This window comes from Lepus europaeus, chromosome 1 (genome assembly GCF_033115175.1).
Source record: "Lepus europaeus isolate LE1 chromosome 1, mLepTim1.pri, whole genome shotgun sequence".
NCBI lineage: Eukaryota > Metazoa > Chordata > Mammalia > Lagomorpha > Leporidae > Lepus > Lepus europaeus.
In genome coordinates, this window is record NC_084827.1 from 48,590,734 (window position 1) to 48,610,458 (window position 19,725).

A 19,725-nucleotide genomic window follows, 5' to 3' on the forward strand; every position below is an offset into this window, starting at 1 on the left:
ATGAACTCACTGTAGACTTTAGACATTTTTGCAGACAAGATCGGAGGGCAAGCAGAGGGGCTGTGCGTGGGAGAAAGAAGACAGGAAGTGAAACGGCAGTGGAGGAAGGGCGTGCAAGAGCCAGAACCACTTCGGGTAAAGGAACACAGGACATTCCTGAGTTTATGACATAACGTGGAAAGTCACATTGGCCACTGCATCTAATCAAGGGCTTGGGGAGTGATGACAGCTTTAAACGGAGCCATCAGATGCTCAGAGAAGCAGCAAGCACTCTGGGAGTCACACAGCCCAGTCAAGCAGACGGCTGTTGGTCTTTCTTCCCTGCCTTTATGGATTCATTCTTGCTTCCTCCCTGCTGGTGATTTTCTAAGAACAGAAATTCACCCTGGAATGTCCGAGGCTACACGCTGTCCCGGCTCTGCTGCCTGCTCCGGAATGGACCAAATCCAGATAAAGGGGCCAAGCAGAACGTGTTCTTCTGCCTGGAATCCCATTCCCGGGGGGCAGCCCACGACGCTGCTGGCGCAGAATCCCGTGTGCTGGCCCCGTGGATGCGGTGTGCTCTCTCAGGAAAGATCCGGGGCCACGAGGAAACATCTGCCTGTTCTCTGGGCAGCCACTGACACTCTCTCTACCAGATGTCCTGACGCCGAGCCAGGAACGCGGACCAAAAGCCTCGTTCCCTCGGAGGTGGCTAATTACACTCCCACAAATCCCCAAATGTCCAGTAATACAAATACGCCAAAATGCGTGCTGGGATGGTTTTCAGGGGAGCTTCATGCTTCATCCAGTCAAGGAACCACGGTATATTAAGGTAACTAAACACGATTATATGTAATTTTCATTAATGGCCTTGGAAGTTCTTCCTCCCCCCCACCAACAGAAAAGAAAAAAAAAAAATGATTCTTTGTACAAATCAAAATAAGAGTCCATCATCCATCTGTTAGACTAGCAAAAAAGAAATAACAACAACCAAAAAAACACCAAAATGTTTGACAATTACAACTGCAGCTGAAGATGGGCTAAAAGGTGCTTGTCTAGCTGGTGGGAAAATAAGGTGGCACAATCAGTCTGGGAACAATCAAAACACATGCAAGTACTTGGACTTAGTGCCATCACTGGTAACCCAGTCCACTGAGATATAGACATCCATCAAGGTATCTACAAGGACACCCAGTGTCACATTTTTTTAAAAGCAGCTGATGTGGTGGCACAGTGGGTTTTTAAGTCACCGCCTGTGGTGGCAATTACACGTCAGAGTGCTGGTTCGAGTACCAGCTGCTCCACTTCCAATCCAGCTCCCTGTTAGTGCACTTAGGAAGGCAGTGGAAGATGGCCCAGGTGCTTGGGTCCTTGTCACCCATGTGGGGGACCCAGAGTTCGTGGCTCCTGGCTTAAGCCTGGCCCTGTCCTGGCTACTGCCATGTGTACTGTGAACCAGCAAATGGAAGAGCTTTCTCTTTCTCTGTCACTCTTTCAAATAAAGAAATAATTCTTTAAAAAGTCTTTATTTTAAAAAAGCAAAAATGAAGGGAATAATCAAGTAAATCATGGTACTATCACGCTGTAAAACACCAAAAATCGAGAGGTGGGGGAACGAATATTTGCTGATACCAAAAAAAGCAAGTCTCAGAAAACGCATCAACTTCTCAATTACCTTGATTTTCTATAAGGTATCAGTAAAGGTAAGTGGAAAATCGTGAGTTGTTTTTGTCTTTGTACACCTAACATGTTATTGAAAAAGAAATAAAAGAAATGTTCATTTTTCACAGGCACGTTGAATTGAACGCTACCATTAACTGCTAGAACGATACCACAAGCTGTTAACATTGGTACTTCAGAGGAGAAAGAACACTTTATAGCCATCTGAACAGTTTGAATTTGTTTTCAACTACAAGCATACATGAGTCCCATGATTAAAAATAAAAAACACAGCAAAGTAAAAATACAAAAACAATGAACACAATTAAGGACCAAGAAACACAACCATACCAGGAAGTTTCAAAGCTAACTACTAAAATGTGAAGATCTTTGAAAGCAACAAGAGCACAGGTTGAAGAGGTTACCAAGGCATTGGAACCAAGGATGAACACATGTCTCCTTAAGAGACAACCGCAGGTCCTATCACTGCGAGAAGCCATGATGCTCCTCCAGGACCGACCGCAAGACAGGAAGTGAGGCTCCACTCACCTGTTATTTAAGGCTCCCCCAAGGTCACAGTCGCAAGGTCGACATCCATCCAGATCATTGCTCAAGCCCCAGTGCTCTGGCTACAGAACAAAAGATGAAGCCTGTCAAGGTGGGTTCCTGCAATTAGACAAGCGGCTCGACAGCAGCAAGTGCCGGCATGCTCTGCTTGTTCCACCAGCCGCTTCTTCCCCCTGCTAGGCAGACAGCCAACTCCAGGGCACAGCCTTCTGAGTTACACCCAGGCTGTGGGTCACTGGAGTCGGAGTGCCACCAGGCATCACGCGACAACTCTGGATCACAGGCTGGTGTCTGCCCTGCAAATAGCCTTCCCCCACCAATTAACATCACAGCATGCAGTAGAGACTCATTGTCTTCACCCGAGTTTCTCTGGGAGCATGAGTCGCATGCGCGCACGCACATTCTGGGGTCATACATGTAACTTGCAGACAGTAGATCCTCTGCACTATAAAACCAATACAAGAGGGGCTGGCGCTGTAGCGCAACAGGTAAGGCTGATGCCTGAAGCGCCGCCATCCCATATGGGTGCCAGTTCTAGTCCTGGCTGCTCCTCTTCCAATCCAGCTCTCTGCTATGGCCTGGGAAAGCAGTGGAAGATGGCCCAAGTCCTTGGGCCCCTGCACCCATGTGGGAGACCTGGAAGAAGCTCCTGGCTCCTGGCTTTGGATTGGCGCAGCTCCTGCCACTGTGGCCAACTGGGGAGTGAACCAGCAGATGGAAGACCTCTCTGTCTCCCTCTCTAACTCTGACTTTCAATAACTAAATAAATCTTTAAGGAAAAAAGAAACAATACAAGAACATTATAAAAGATGCAGAGTAATTTTTTAACTTTCTGCATAATTACTCAACTCTGACTCATCACTATAAACTCTTTATTTCCTTCCACACATCGCTCCTCTTGATGAAATTTTCTTACATAATTAAGATACTGTTCACGCTTTTTTTTTTTTTAACAGCATAAGCATTTCCTCAAGTTATTGTCACTTTCAACGGCAACCAAATATCACAACGCATAGAAGCCTCCGAATTCACTCAGCTATTTTCCCAGAGTGGCTTCCAAGTCTTCCACTATGATTAACATAAGATGCAACAAATTTCTGGTGACTACTTCTTTGTCCAGTTTTCTGATTACTTCATGTGGACAGACTCCCAGAAATGGGGATTCCCAGGTCAAAGGCACGCACATTTCTACAGGCTACTGAGACATCTCCAAAACGCTTTCGAAGTCAAACTGATTCACATTTCTCTGGGTGGCGAACAACTACTGGATGATGTCCTCATTAATCATAAGCAGTCCCATTTTTAAAAACTTCTGCTAATTCTCTACAAATGGTATTTCCCTGTGGCTTTCTAACAGTGATGCGAAACATTCTCGCAAATTATTCACCAATAATCCCCACTACTTGTGTCTGTCACATTAATAACTTCCTACTTGTGTCTGTCAGCATTAACCCACGTGAGTAACGTCAGAACTCACAATGGGGAAAAGCCTTCTCTACTAAACCATGTCACATTCACCAAGTAGCCATCCCATGTAAATGAGGTGTCACCTACCAGACACTGGTCACAGCGCTGTCCTGTCACCAGGCGCTTACAGTAGCAGTACCCAGTCGCCGAATCACAAGGATTCCCGCCGGGAATGGTTCCCAGGGGATTACAAGCACAAGCTTTTATCAGAGGCAAAAAGGAAGCAGAGAAACACAAACCAAGTCACAGTCTGGCTTTAGAATCACAAAGTACAATAGGAATCGCATACCGCCAACGCCCCAAGCTTTTCAGCAAACGGACTCACATTTACAACCGAATGGGTCCTCAGCACTCAAGTCATAGAAGCCTTCCTTGCAGACATCACAATGCTCCCCTTCCACGTACAGTTTACACCGACACTGACCAGCAATGAGACCGGCTGAGAAATCGGTGTAACTGTCACAGATGCCTTCATTCTGAGAACCGGCGGGATCACAGGTGCATCCTAGGAAGAATGGAAAGCACCAGGATCAATGGCCCAGGAAAAGCGACGGGTCTCCGCCTAACTCCATGTTCCCTTGTACCTTCCAAATCTCACAAAAGCAGACCAAAGCAAGCTCGGCTACCACGTACGCGCCACTCAGAACGTCTTAGGCAGCAGATAAACCAACAAGCCTGGGGCTGCTGCTGCTTATCCTTGGAGCTCTGCCATAGGATGTTAACCGCCGACTGCTCAATGCCCAAGATCCCCTGACGATGGCGACACCTGCCAACTTACGCTCACAGACGTTGGGATCCCGGATGTCCCTCTCCGGGTGCTGGTAGTAAAAGGGTTTGCACTGCTCACAGTTGCGGCCCATGGTGTTGTGCTGACAGTCATCGCACACGCCCCCGCTGACGTTGCCGGTGGCCAGGTACACCGCCATGTCAAAGTGGCACGAGCCGGAATGCTCATTGCAGTTACACTCTGCGTGACAAGATCAGTGTCAAAGGGAAGGCCCCCCTTTAGCTGGATTTATTGAGGGAGGGTGGGGTTGGTAGGAAAGAAGCTCAGTTAGCAACCTAGAGGCCAAGTTCAGGTAGAGCAATGATCAACAAGAAGGCATTCATGGTGAAAACGGACACGCCCACTTAATGACACTGGTTTCAACCCTCAATCCGGATGGACACTTTCCAAACGTGAACTGTGTGAAATGAACTCAGTGATCTGCCCTCTCCGGCAGACAGCGGAGATGTCCTTGGAGAAAGCCCCTTGGGATCTGCCACCCAGTGGAGGCGGCCTCGGGGTGGGGCTGGACAGAAGGCCCTCACTCCAGAGGACTTCCTGGTGACAGGTTCCTAGGAGAGCCCGTCTGGGTTCCTTGTGTGGGGGGACGTGGTGTGAAGGACCCCCCGGCCCCCTGCTCCTGCTGCCGCACCAGGCCAGGCTCTGCAGTGACAACTGGGTGTAGTGAACGGCCACCAAGCCAGCCTCCTCGGGTGCAGTATTTCCTCCTCCAGTCCATTCAGCAGGATCCTGAGAGTCCAGGCCAGATCGAACCATCCTACTCTCATGTAACCCTCCCACCTTGGCTGTCTGCCCCACAGGACGACACCTGCAGGGGGTGGGAGGTGGGTATGTCTTCCACACTGATGTTATCTCTGGTATCCTGCACGGTACCATTCCCAATACACTGAATTAACCCCAGAATCATTTCTCAGCATGGGCTCTACAGCAGCAATAAGAACATCCTCGTAGCTTGTGCTCCTTGTCTGAACCCCTTCCCACCTCCCTCCCTCTCTTTTCTTTACCCCAAAAAACCTTTGGTATTCTTCCAGGGACAGCTGCGTCTATGTACTGGCAAAGCCTGGACCACCCCAGCTCTCACTCCCTGAGTTTCTAGCAGAGCCCATCTCAGAAAGGGCAGAGACAGGGGGCTTCCTCCGGGGTAGGAAGGTTATCAGGATCACTGGAAGTGGGATGACAAGGACAGTGGGGGTCGAGGTCCTATCTCTGACAGCTGGCTGGTTGGAGATGTGCCAGAGGTCACAGCGGGGCCGGCACAGAAACAAAGCCAAAACTACCCTGTATTTCCGAGACCTTAGTCATCTACGATGTCTTATTTTTCTTTCTTTCTCTCTCTTGGCCTTATTGCTTTAAAAACAGGTCTAACGTCAGAGACGACATCTCAGTCTTCCACGATGGCTGCCAGAGTCGCTGGGTCGTACCAAACACACAGAGCCTAATTTAACTGAATGGATATCGTTCGTCTCCCAAGTACATGGGCCCGGAGCTGGGGAACAGGTAGTAGCTTTTCTTCCCTCTGCAAGGAGAGCCCACTAGCCCAGCACCTCCCATCAGAAAGTGGAGACTGGAACCCTGACGGTTTCAAACACCCCTTTGATGGAGACTTACTTTTGCAAGCATTGCTGTTTCGGCCTTCGGCAGGTCTCCACGGCAGGTCATGGTAGAAATCCATGCACAGTTCACAGTTGAGGCCCTTGGTGTTATGCCTGCACATGCAGTGGCCGTGTACCTGGAACATTGTAACACAGCGAAAGCAAATTAAGAGAAAGGGATGGCCAAATGCTCTCCAGAATCCAAAAGAAAAACCCCAACTTGCCACAGGGCGGGTTTCTTTTTTTTTTTTTTTGACAGGCAGAGTGGATAGTGAGAGAGAGACAGAGAGAAAGGTCTTCCTTTTGCCGTTGGTTCACCCTCCAATGGCCGCCGCGGTAGCGCGCTGCGGCCGGCGCACCGCGCTGATCCGATGGCAGGAGCCAGGTGCTTATCCTGGTCTCCCATGGGGTGCAGGGCCCAAGGACTTGGGCCATCCTCCACTGCACTCCCTGGCCACAGCAGAGAGCTGGCCTGGAAGAGGGGCAACCGGGACAGGATCGGTGCCCCGACCGGGACTAGAACCCGGTGTGCCGGCGCCACTTTCGCCCTCCCCCAAGGAGTTTTCAATCTTGCTCGTGGCTAAAACCCCACATCTAGAACAGTTCCTATTACATAGCAGATACTCAGTAGAAGGGAATATCTTCATATTCTTAAACTCGAACCTACAAACCATACTGAATCTGTTAAAAATTAAAAATTGTTTAACAATTTAAAAATCATAACAAGATTCAATAAGTGAATAAACATTTTATTATGTAGGAAAAAAAAACCCAGAAGAATAGAATTAGTTACTTAAGGTTTAAAAAAAAAAAAAAAAAACTATTTACTGGAGTGTGTTTTTTTTTAAACCCTCTGTGATTCTGTGTTTTTTCTACTTTTTTTTCCCCTCAGAAACCTTTTATTTAAGGAATACAAACTTCATGCACTTCCCACCATACCATAAAGAGTCAATAAATGAATAAATGTTTTATTATCTAGGGAAAATAAAACCCAGAAAAATAGAATTAGCTACTTAAAATTTTAAAAAGAAACTAGTTATTGGAGATTTTTAAAAATATCTGTTGTTAACAGAAATCTGCAAAAGCCGTAAGATCACACACAGCCTGGAAACAAACCACAGCACACAGGTTTTAGCACCGGGCCACACAGCTACTCTTCTTTTCTAGTCCTTGTTTGCATCTTAACTTATTTTGCTTTAGGCACAGCAACTAATTTTTCAATCTCATTTTGACTGGGGGAAAAAAAAATAACCATTTACCACATCTGTTCTTTTCCTTCAAGAAAATACAAAATCTCAGTGAGACAAGATCATGTGCTTTATGAAGGGCCCACGATGCTCTGCTTTGTGTGCTGTGGCACCCTGGGGCCTGCTTCAGACCCCTGAAGATAGAAATTCATTCCGCAGGAGGTGCATGTCCTCAGGCACCTCACCTGCGTGCTTCCACACTGCAATTCAGGAACAGGACAAACAGGCCCAACCTGAACCCCTCTGCCAGGAGTTCGGTGAGCAGGAGACTGAAGGCTCACGACCATAGTTTTACATAACCTGCACAGCAGCTCCAAAGCACACACCGCAAGTCCGTGCAGTGTACAATCAACCGTGCAATGCGCTGGGAGACCCCTGCTAGGGACACCACACCAGCCACACACCAGCTGAGGTCCTCTGCAAAGTAAAAGCCATCTGCCTACCTGGCATTCTCTCCAACAGCTAGCAGTCAGATTCCAGGCTCTGTTCAAAATCCAGCTTTGCTTATGCAGAGAGACTTTGAACGGGAGTAAGGCGAAGGCTGCAGCTTTAGAAGGGCTAAAAACAGTCACTGCTCCACCTTCCGTGACAAGGACTATGAAGCTTGGAGCAGGTAACCAGCAAGAAGGTCAACCGGTCATCAAATGTGAAGGCCCACAGGGACCCTGGGGCAGAGGCAGGGACAAGATTTAAGTCCCCTCCACCTGCTACTCGTGACTTAGGGCTCTGTAGCGAATGGCTCAGATCCCTGGTCTCTTCTCCCCAGCAGAGTGGGATGAGGTGGTCTCCTAAGTGCTACCTGGCTGTAAAACCCTAAAGCTCTCTAAGAAGTCTCCTAGCAACTACGCTAACCAGATTAGACTAGAATATCCTAACCCTCTCTACCCATTTGGCAAATCAACCACATGCCGAGTTTCAAAATACTCTTACAAATGCAGGACAGAAGTGGGAAAGGCCAGAAACCATTGGATCCCTAAAATGAGCTCTCAGAGGTCTGGGTTCAAAGTTCTACTTTCTTTGGGCTGGGATCACTTTCTGCCTCCTAGCACAAAGACTGGATGCTTGTGGTTTTTTAATCTCCCCTCATGTAAAGGCAGACCCAATTGTTATTTAGACAACCTTTTAATCCTTGTTGACTAAATTCTCAACATTAGCAGCAGCCTGCAGCAACAAACTCCAAAAATGAATTCAGTGTCTATGAAATGAGCAATGTCCAAGAAATTCTTCAAAGAGAAAAATCAACCTTCAACCAACAATACGGTGCGGTGGGCTAAGCAAGTCTGGAAAACTCAAATTCCTGGAACACGGGAAAGGCTTAAGTCACTTGTGTGTCATTTTGCGCTTCGGAATCCCCCGGACCAAGGAGAAAGCATCCAGACTCTCCCTTACCATTCCCTCCACTTCTTCATTGAATCCATCCACAGGGGCGCACTCGCTGGCATGGCCGTAGCAGAAGCAGTTTCCTCGAACCACCATATCATACACCGCGTAGTAGTACTTCTCTCTGATTTCCATTCTGGAATCCAAAAGGTTATCTCCCAGAGTATGCAGCTTCACGAACTTGATTCTCAAGTTGGTGATTTTTAATAGATCTATGAAGGTCACCAAGGAGACGAAACACTTCATGAAACCAGAATTCTTTTATGATTGCACAATACCCCATCTCTTTAGAGAAAGGCATGACCCACGAAAATGGCTTAAATTTACACCCCGTCCCCTTCCCCCACAACACACACGCACCTAGTACCTCCCAGAGGGACACAGTAATAATGTTTAACATAACGTGACAGTTCCTGGAAGAAGGAAGTCACTGCCTTTTCATCAGCGCAATAGAAAAGTCTACTCCGTGTTGGCGTTGTCTGCAGGCCAATGCGTTCCGAAGTGTGCGAGTGGAGCAGTCACATTGCTAGAACCCACGTCGCACACAGTGGTCTTACGTACTGCCGCAGCATCTGGTTCCCACGGTAGTTAGCGTCAGTCCCCGAATCAGAAAACTTCCTTTCGGGTGGGAAAGGGTTTATCCAAGGGTTTATCCAGTTCTCATTATGATAAGGTGCTTTGGAATGGATGTTTTTTGGTCTATTCTTGGAAGGGAAAATACTATAGGAAGTTTCCCATCACTTACAAAAACAGATTTAACATCACAGAGGAACTATTATCCATGGAGAGAATACCGCCAATGAGTTTTTAAACAATATTTTTGTCTATCATCTTTTGATCCTAGCTTTACAAAACTTTTCCACATTGATCAACAGAATACAGTGCCATTAGAATAAAGGGACTTAATACTGGGATATGGGGGCAGATTTTTTTTTTCCTAATTACAATTTACTTAACAATGTGTTTTTTTTTTTTTTAAACATTTTTCTACCCCTTCTTAAGGCCTTAGCTTATAACAGAAGCCAAGCTATTGATTGCAATCTATAGTAACTGGACAAACCAAGGGCTATTCAAGCTTCTCCACTGGTGTTCGCATTAATTACTAAGTCGTCCCTCCAACAGTGCATCCCAAGAGGTTGTGTAGTCCATACACCTGAACAGAGGTGAGCGCTGTAGAAACTGCTCCAAAACATTGCCTTCACTGACGCGGATGCCTTCTTACAATTCACCACCCACGACAAAGGCTGGTGGCCTCAGAGACTTGCAAAGCCCAGTGCAATCTGCACTCCTTAATATAGTATATAGATTACAAAGAACACCACAGAAGCGGCTGCGGGTGGAAGGGGACGTCCGTGTGCCAGACTTAGGCTCTTTGTAAAATCAGAACTCAGCAGCGACCCCGTGGTCCTGCTTAGCTGAATGGCATCACGAATGCCAACATTTGCTCCCGCACAAGGCCTCCTGTTTGGCATCTACTGACCAGACGCCAAACAGCAAACATGAAGAGCCGCTGGAGTGGGTAGAAGCCCTTGAACTGATCTTTGTGGAAGCCGCAGAAGAGCAAATGTGCTTCCCCACCCCCACCCCCATCCCCTCCCCACCCCCTGCCATATTTTTAACAAGGAGCCCCTGCCCCCCCGGCTATTGCTTCTGAAGTGCGTCTGGGAGGTCCCAAAATACAAACAACCAAAGACTTATTGTTCCCTTGAAGGCAAAAGCAAATCAGAAGCAGGACTGGGAGGCTACAATAACATGGCAGGAAACGATGATTATAAAGGCTACACATGCCCAGGTCCCTCAAACGTCCCCTAAAGGGGGCAGACGACAAATCCTTTTTAGGGACTTTTGAGGTGCTGGTCTTAGAGCCCACGTGGGCATTTTTTCTCCCCTGGATTTTGAGACGTGGAGACAAGGCCTCACGGCTCACTCAGAAATGGGCACAGAGCTCGACACACTGTTAAATATTTGTTCTACGAGGGAATGAATGAGTACATCGCAGGCCAGAGCGAGCCTGGGCCCCATGTGAAATTAATTTAAGTTGGGAGAAGCAGCACTTCTCTGGCAGCATTCCCTGGCCTTCTTTTACTTCGCTCTTCCATGCTACAAGCTTGGAAGGTCCATGGGGTCTTGGTTTAAAAAAAAAAAAAAAGGCGGGGGAGGGCCTTGCAGAGCTGGGCAAGATCAGGCAGAGCGAGCCCCGCCTCCGCTCATCCCACCCTGTCAATGTGACTTCAGGACCGGTTCCGTGCAAGACTGCAGCAACAGTAGTGTCTACGACCTGAATGCCTTTTGCGCGGATCATTTATAAACAGCAACTCACTTTCCCTCCTTCCTAACACCAAGGTCAGCTTTACGATCCCCGTGTACAAGTCCATGTCTTGCCCCAGGTCACTAGCCGCCTTCAACCTTCTCATTTCCTTTCAGTGTTCTTTCTTCCTTTGACAACATGAGCTCTAGCCAAAAGCCGCAGCAAAGCACACGGCCCCCTAGCTAGAGATGTCTCCAGGCGTGTCCTGCATGTTGCCGTGTGGCTGATTTTGGCCAGTGAGATAACGATGAGAATAGAAGTGATGCCTACGACTTCCATGTCTCATCTTTAGGTGGAGTTCACTTGCCTTCCCCAGCCTGGGACAAGGAGCTGGTAGTGCTGATTCAACCAAGGATGTGGATCCAGGTCACAAGGCACAGGGAAGCTGGGACCCTGGGTGGCATTATAATGAGAGCCTCCCAAATTTGGCAAATAAAAGCAAAGGATACTCAGAGTTGCACATAAACAAAGGACTATTTTTAATACAAGTATGTCCCAAATCACACAGGACACAGTGACAACTAATCACAAATGTCCCATGGGACATACTTATATTCATCACAAATATTACACAGGATATAACTGTACTAAAACTATTCGTTTACCTGCAATTCAAATTTAACAGGTGCTTCACCCTCTATTTGATCTGTTAAGCCTACTTACTTCCTGTCTGAAAATTATTTCATAAAAGGGAGGTAAATTTCTCATTTTATCTGAGCAACTGTATTTTGGGGGATGTTTGGTTTACGGCAGGTTAATCCATACCCTAATGAATACGCTGAACACAAAATATGTACGGTATTATGATCAGCATAATTAAAGTACGAGTATTTATAAATCTGTTACTCTTATCAAAATGTGTTCCCCATCAGGAAAAGCTTTGACTACTGCTGTTTTTTTTTTTTTTGACAGGCAGAGTGGACAGTGAGAGAGAGACAGAGAGAAAGGTCTTCCTTTTTTGCCATTGGTTCACTCTCCAATGGCCGCCGCGGTTGGCGTGCTGCGGCCGGTGCACCGCGCTGATCCGATGGCAAGAGCCAGGTGTTTATCCTGGTTTCCCATGGGGTGCAGGGCCCAAGTACTTGGGCTATCCTCCACTGCACTCCCTGGCCACAGCAGAGAGCTGGCCTGGAAGAGGGGCAACCGGGACAGAATCCGGTGCCCTGACCGGGACTAGAACCTGGTGTGCCGGCGCCGCAAGGCAGAGAATCTGTTTTTAAGAGCTGCTGCTCTGGTACTGCAGAGCCATGATGCGAATGGGGAAGGCAGACTCAGCATCAAAGACATAGATTCTGGGTAAGCCTCATTCCAACACTGCTATTTCCCATCAAAGCTTTCCTTTCCAAACAAGCTTACTCTGTATCCTTGGGCTGTAAGGATCTTCTATTTTGAAAGCAGGATCTAAAGCACGAAATATCACCTAAAAATAGATAGCAGAGTTCTTGGTATTTGGGGCATGATCAAAAAGTCGATTTGCAAGTAGAATGTAAAACCAAGACAGAAACAAACCTCTCCTTCCGTTGAGGGTTCGATGTCAGAGTATCGGGAATCACAGATTATATCATCGACTTTCTTCATGGGGCCCGTTGAGATGCCGGGAAATGAGCTCTCACAGTCATAGGCAAAGTATCTGTACACACCCCAGGTCTGCCCGAAGTCAGAGGACCGCTCTATCAGCATAGCAGCCGGACGGAATGTCTAAAGGCAGGGAACAAAAGTCTCAGTGGAAATGTTGTTGTTGTTACTGGTAACTTGTCTTTTTAAAAAGTCTCAAATGAAGGTGTCATTCAGCTCTGGGCCCCAAACCCTTGACGGCATGTGGTTAGCATTTCAGGCTGGGCTTGAATTCCAAAGACTTCAAGCAGTCCCATGGAGACTTCTCTTGCAAGAAAAGTGTCTGGTCTCTAAATTTTGCACTTTCCCCACCCTACTAGATTAGCAAGCTGTTTCTTTTTAGAAGCTGATTATAAACAGGCCTTCAGAGCAGACAAATCTTGGTACATGCAGTCATCCTACCCAAAACAGGAATGGGCGCCATGCCATGCTCCTTCTTTCATTCGATCATTTAACCACTCAACAGCTGGGTAACCTCATGCCAAGCACCAGCCAGTGTCCTTGTGCTGCCTATATCTATGCACAGTCTCAGGTACTGATATGGGTAACAGTTTACACCACAACATCAAACACCTTAACACAGTCACAGGCAGTGCACTTCAGGGAAACTCAAAGAGGGACCTCAAGAAGCTGGGAAACTCAGCAATTCCATGACTAGGTGTAAACCCCAGAAAATGGACAACAGGGAGCCAACCAGATCCTTGTACAGCAATGTTCATGGAAACAGTAGTCACAACAGCCAAACTGGAGGAACAACCCAAGGGTCCATCATCTGATGAAATGGATCAATAATATGTGATCTCTCTCTGTCTCTCTCCCTCGCCCCCATAGAGTGGTCTGTGTACATATACACAAAATGGAATAGTATTCAGCCACCAAATCAATTCTGCTATGTGCCATGACACGGATGAAACTTGAAAGCATCATGCTAAGTGAAAGAAGACATACAAAAGGCTAATTCATGTAGGATTCTACTTGTGTGAAGTATCTGGACCAGTCAAGTGCACAGGGACACAAACTGGACTAGAGGTTGCCAAGGGCTGCTTAATGGCTACAGAGTTTCTGTTTGGGACCACAGACTAAGTTCTGGAAATAGACTCAGTAATACTTGTACAACGTTGTGAATACTTCTAAGGCCACTGATTTACTCTCTTTCAATTTGCCGTTTTAATCATTTCTATGTTACATATATTTTACTACACTTGGATTTTTTTTAAAAAGTATTTAACAGGCAGAGAAACAGAGACGGGGCAGACAGAGACTGCCTATCTGTTGAGTCACTCTCCTCATGTCTGCCACATCTTGAGATGAGCTGGGGCCAGGAACTGGGAATATAATCCAAGCCTCCCATGTGGGTAACAAGAACTGGAGCAGAGAATGAAACCCAGTGTCTCCGACGTGGGATGTGGGCCTCTTGACTGTGAGGCTAAAGGCTCACGGACGTGCACCAACTAGATCCTAAAAAGGCCACATGATGTCTTCCTCCCAGGGTACAGGTGGCTGCAGGTGGCAGAAGGGGCTGACTGGGACAGAGGAGGAATGCTTTTGTTTACCATGGAAATGGGTTTAATTTATCTTCTGGCAATGAAAAGGGAACCCTGAAACATGTAAATGGACAGAATGAAATAATCAGATCACACTTTAGAAAAATAACTCCCGTGACAGAGTTATTGCACATGGAAAAAATGGAGAAAAAAAATCAAAGAAAAAAGATGACAGTTTTAAATTCAAGCGATTACAACATGGATAGAAAGGGATGGAACCTTCTGCTCTTGAAACTCTGGCAATGGTGGAATGCGCTGAAACACATGTGGTCATCAATTAAATTTCAGTGCAGAGGGAGGGAGAGGAAAGAAACACAGGCAGCCGAACTTGGGTAGCTGGACAGATGTGCTGCTAATGTCGATGGCACAGAATAGGAGCGAAGGCATTCAGTCTGAAGCTGCTTACATGTGAGGTGTCCACCCAGAGACAGCCACCAAACAACTGGAGACACTGGTCTGGCACTCGGCTATGAGAATGGAGCTTGACACATGGATTTGGGAGTTGCTGTATAGGCACAATATTTGAAACTTGCAAGTGCACCATGCATCAAAGGCAAGTCAGAGAAAAGTCAAGGTCACTGTCAAGGTCATTGCTCCAGTTGAAGCATCAGGAGCAGCTGGACAAAAAGGAGGAAAGCAGAGCAGTGGCAGCAACAGCGATTACGTCCCTCCACTTACACCTCTGTCGCGGAACCACTTGTGTGCACCTGCTATTCCAACATGGAAGACTAGCGGCATGCCTCAGAACTTAACTGTGTGCAGAAACACAGCCTATCATGGGGGCGGTGAGGTCACGCAGGTGGGCTCTACCCCAGTGTGCCTCATGTCCTTCTAAGAGGAGGCAATCAGAACACGGACACACAGAGGGGCGAGCACTTGAGGACACAGGGTGACGACGCTGTCTTCAATGCCAAGGAGTGAGGCCACAGGAAAAACTAACCCTGCTGACACCCTGGCCTCAGATTTCCAGTCTCCAGACCATGGTAAAGTCAGTCTCTTGTTCAAGCCACCCAGCCTGCGGCATCTTCTCATGGCAGCCCGAGGACACTTAACCCGCGTCCTCATGACACAGCTCTCCACAGAAGCTCAGGGACACTTGCTGACCACAGGCTGGGCTGGGATTCTAATGCAGGCTGACAAAGCCCAAACCCATCTTCCTCCCTTACTGGCTCTGGCACAGAAGACTGAAAAATGATGGCGAGAGAGCAGGGCCGGAGGTAGGGGGTGGGAGGGGCGGGAGGAAGAGTCATGGAAACCAAGGCCGGATGAGGAATTGGGTGTGATGGCCAAGCCAGCGGGAGGCAAGAGATACAACAGAATGACCACTGGAGACTCAGCAAAGGGGCAACGCTCCAACTCGGACAACACGGGCAGCACAGGAGGTCAGACTACAGCGGAGGGAGTGCAAAGGAAAATTAAGCTGCTCTAGACAATGGAACCGAAATAAAGATGACTGACTTCCGAATCAGGCCCAGCGTGTGATAGCAATGTGGCTGCAAGCTAACGGGGAAACCCAACGCACGCTCAGACCGCCTTTCCTCGTCCTTAGTAACCCTGATGGCTTAATCCTCCGAGAGCAAGAACATGCAAGACTACGCTTTGACAGATTCTTTGTCTTACTGCCTCACTGGTTGCTTAGGTTCTTATTTTTTTCCGCTACCCCAAAATAGAATACAATGACACTGTATTAAACTCCAGAGAGAATCAGACTAAGCATTTAGAAGTGAGGGGGGAGGGGGAAATCCCAGTGATTAACTCCAGCATGTGTGCCAAGCAGGCCTGGCCGACTCCCCACGGGACCGGGCTCCAGGCTGGCGAGACTTGGGGAGGTTGTGGGAGGGAGGAGCCCAGTCTGATGCCCCTGGGTCAAAAGGGAGCAGCAGAGGCAAAGCACTGTAGCCAGGCCAGGCTCTGCTTCCTTCTCCGTTTCCCTCTGGAAACTTCTGAGTCCGCAAGGGCCATTGACAAGTCCTCCAGTTTCCTCTGGAGCTACAAAGCCGTTGGAACCCGGAACGACATGTTTTGCCTCAGGAACGGAAGCCTTTTGCACACTCTCTGCTTCGTCATCAACCTTCTCAGGCCTCATGTCCCTGTACGGCTTCCTCTGAACTTATAGCCAACAAAAGAGCTATCCGTTTGGAAACATCTGGCTATATACAAAAACACACGAGCGATATATGCAAAATGACTTTTGCTAGCCCAAGAAAACTCAGTGCACTTCGCAATCAGCTGTCTCTCCTGGCACATTTGGCTAAGAATAAAGATTTGGTCATCATCATCCCTAATTTCAGTTCCTTTCTTGTCTTCATTCCTGTTAATGCTATCAACCATCTTCCACTTACATAGACTTCTAGTTACTGAAAACAAAATTTTTAAAATTTATTTTTGTCTATTAGAGAGCCAGAGAGACAGGCAGAGCTGTTCACTGGTTATTCCCCCAATCCCCACAAAACCACCAGGGCTGGGCCAGGCCAAATTCAGGGACCCAACTACTTGAGCCGCCACCAACTACCTCCCAGGGTGTGATCAGCAGGAAACTGGAATCAAGAATGAGGCCAGGACTCGCAGCCTGGTACTCTGATATAGGATGAGGGAGTCCCAAATGGCATCTTCAACCACTAAGCCAGACTCAAGGTCCTTAACGTTCTCACTCATCTTTTTCCTTCTACTGCTTCTAATCCCGCTCCACTTCGGGGCTCAATCTTCCTGAAGAAGCCACGTGACGGTTGTCAATCATGGGCCTCTTCCCAGCACTGATTGTCCCAGGCACAGGGAGCAGAGGGCAGCAGGGCATGGCAGCAAGAGGCTGCAGCTTAAAAAGACTGCCAAGTACAGGCGGAGCATCCCTAAGCCAAAAACCTAAAACCTGAAACATTTGGAGAATAATATCAGCGCTCGAAAAGTTTCAGATTGCAAAGCATCTCAGATTTCCAGATTAGGACCACTCAATTTGGTAGTGTGTGTGTGTGTGTGTGTGTATTTTTTTAAAGGAACAAGTACAAAATCCAAAACTGCTCTGGTTCCAAGCATTTTGGATAAGGATTCAACTGTCTAGTATTTTTTATTTTTAAGATTTATTTGAGAGGTAGAGATAGAGATGCATACTGAAATGTCACTCAGTAATGGCTGAAGTCAGGAGCCAAGAACTCCATCTGGGTCTCCTATGCAGATGGCAGGACCCAAAAGCGTGAGCTATCTCTGCTGCCTCCCAGGGGCTGCACTGCAGAAAGCTGGGGTCCAGAGCTGGAGGCAAGTATCAAACCCAGGTACCCTGATGCGGGAATCTCAACTGCCAAGCTGAACGCCCACCCCTCAGCCTTAACACTTAGGGGACTCCTGGGCCACAGGCAGCAGGTGCCAAGTCTTGAGGAGCACAGCCTATGCGTTAACACCAGTCCACCATCAATGCTGAACTCAGCGATGAACTCCCAGAGCCTGCCTCCTCTTCCTGCTCTCCCAGGCCCCTCTTGTCTATTTCTTCCTGGCCTACTTTTCTGCAACAGGTCTCACCTTCTTGTTAAGGGTTTTCTATCTCCTCTAAGGTTCACCCCCCCGCCTCGACAGGTGGTCAAGACCCCGACTCTCGTCTGCTTTTGCACTTCCCTTCCTTTCCCTCCCTACTCCAAGACAAGGGCCCATCTGCACCGTGTTTGCTGAGCACACCCTGCCCGCCGGCCCCCCGCCAGCCCTTGGCTCTCTCACTCTGTTTGCTCTGCCAAGAACAGCTTTTTCCCTTCCACCTCCTCACACTGAATCCTGCTCACCCTTCCTAGCCTAGGTCAAGCTCTGTTGCCAAGCTCTCTCCTTGAGCCTAAGCTAAAATTAATCTCGCCCTCCTGTGTGCGAACATGTATTGTCTGGATTTCTGCTATGGCACTTGGCGCACTTGGCCACGAATCAGAAGTTATTTGCATGTAGCTCTTCCTCTCCTAGAAGATTAGAAACTTCCCCAGGCAGTAACCATGTTGCTGTCTTTATAAACCTTCCATACAGCCTAGGACAGTTTCTTATAAGGAGAAGATGATGGGCGGCCAGATGACCCACATCATACAGCAGGCAGGAATATGATGCTGCCCCTATGATGTACAGATTCATTTTCCCACTTTCACCAATTATAAAAACCAAAGGGAGCGGAGGGATTCACACCTAAGTACACCCAACCCTGTAGACGCAGCTTTGCTCAACCAGAGCTAGAATCCAAAGGAGAAGTTTTCTCCCATCAACCCAAGGCTCACAATTCGTCCTCACTCTTCAAGTCTCAGTTCAGTTACTGCCTGCTCTGTTTGACCTTCTGCGCTCAAGGGCAGAATTTCATCTTTGGCCCATTGTATTCAAGTGAATGAGAAGTCATCTGTGGACTATATGGCCCGGAAGTCTTCTGGATGGAAAGCAACTTGGAGCCGTCCCTGTGTACAAACAGACGCGCTCCCCAAAGGGAAAGACAGAACCACAAACGAGGAGGAAGAAGACTTTGAATCTTTTCTGCTGTCCCAGAAGGTGACGGCAACACGCTCAGGCATGGCTGAGTTTCAATCTAATCACCAGGCTCAGTGCAGTCAATGAACAGAGAAGGGGTTGGGTGACAAGGAGTGCCGAGGTATTTAGCAATAGCCCTCCCTCACCACTCAACATCAGGTGTCACAGCCGGTTACAGCAGGTTCGTGGGAGCCAAACAAGCGGATGCAAGCTCAGATCTGGAGATGGCACGGCCCAGGGTCCCTGCTACTCACCCTCTGCCTCCCACGCCCACCCTTGTTCCTGGCCTCCCAGCCTAAGGTGAGATTTTCCCGGCCACCTGCCCACCTGGAAGTCTGTCCCTGCCACTTTTTCCTATCCTGGGAGGATGTCAACAAGGCCCCTAACTCCTACCAAAAACTAAGCAAAAGCGATTTCAATCCGAGAAGCAAGGAGGAAATTAGGGGTTGCATGCGCACCAACACGCACTTTAAACCATGTGCAGTCTGTCATTTCCAGGCAGCTGCTTAGGAAGCAACAAAGGGACTTTGTACAGAGACATTCCCCAGTCCTGGAGTCATTTTGCATCTCCAAAAGAAAAAAAACGATGAGAAGGCATTCAGTTCTTAAGGAACTGTCAAACCGCTCCCACAAATTGTGCAAAGCCTTCAAAACTCAAGACAATGTACTTCCTGAGCTCGGCATTACAATGTAAACGCAGGGAGCAGGGCCCTCTCTCCAGATGTTTCGCTGTGGTCTGGGAGAGCCTCAGCCCTGTCCCTCTCCATCTACGGAGAAACACAAAGACATCAAATGAAAAGTGTGCGGTGGAGTTACCTTAGAACAAAGACGCTCTCTGGTCAGTGCTGTGAAGCTGTCATGTAGCTGTTCCCGCCCACATTCACAAAACTGCCCAACTGTCCCAATCGATGGCGACAATGACACTGAAGCACGCACTGAGACCTACTCACAGGAGCCGAGTAGGTGAAAGGGGCGGTGACTGTGGGTTCTCACCTTGAAGGTCATTATGAGATGGGTAAAATGGAATTCTGCTTCCAAGTCCAGCTGGATAGTGACATTTTCCACACCTACGGGAGTGTTTTGAAACATAAAGGAAACACTA

The 19,725-nt window shown here is 48.0% G+C and overlaps 1 protein-coding gene across 1 annotated transcript in view; it reads right to left on the reverse strand.

Moving 5' to 3' along the window:
• The window catches only part of LAMB1 (laminin subunit beta 1), a 72,743-nt gene that overhangs the window by 45,105 nt on the left and 7,913 nt on the right, over positions 1-19,725 (reverse strand). The window contains exons 5-13 of the mRNA XM_062176551.1: positions 19,617-19,690; positions 12,499-12,687; positions 12,346-12,409; positions 8,691-8,893; positions 6,071-6,191; positions 4,454-4,642; positions 4,001-4,180; positions 3,763-3,875; positions 2,191-2,270 (exon numbers count right to left, since the gene is read on the reverse strand). Of these exons, the coding sequence (XP_062032535.1) occupies positions 2,191-2,270; positions 3,763-3,875; positions 4,001-4,180; positions 4,454-4,642; positions 6,071-6,191; positions 8,691-8,893; positions 12,346-12,409; positions 12,499-12,687; positions 19,617-19,690 (1,213 nt within the window). The remainder of the gene's footprint in view (positions 1-2,190; positions 2,271-3,762; positions 3,876-4,000; positions 4,181-4,453; positions 4,643-6,070; positions 6,192-8,690; positions 8,894-12,345; positions 12,410-12,498; positions 12,688-19,616; positions 19,691-19,725) is intronic.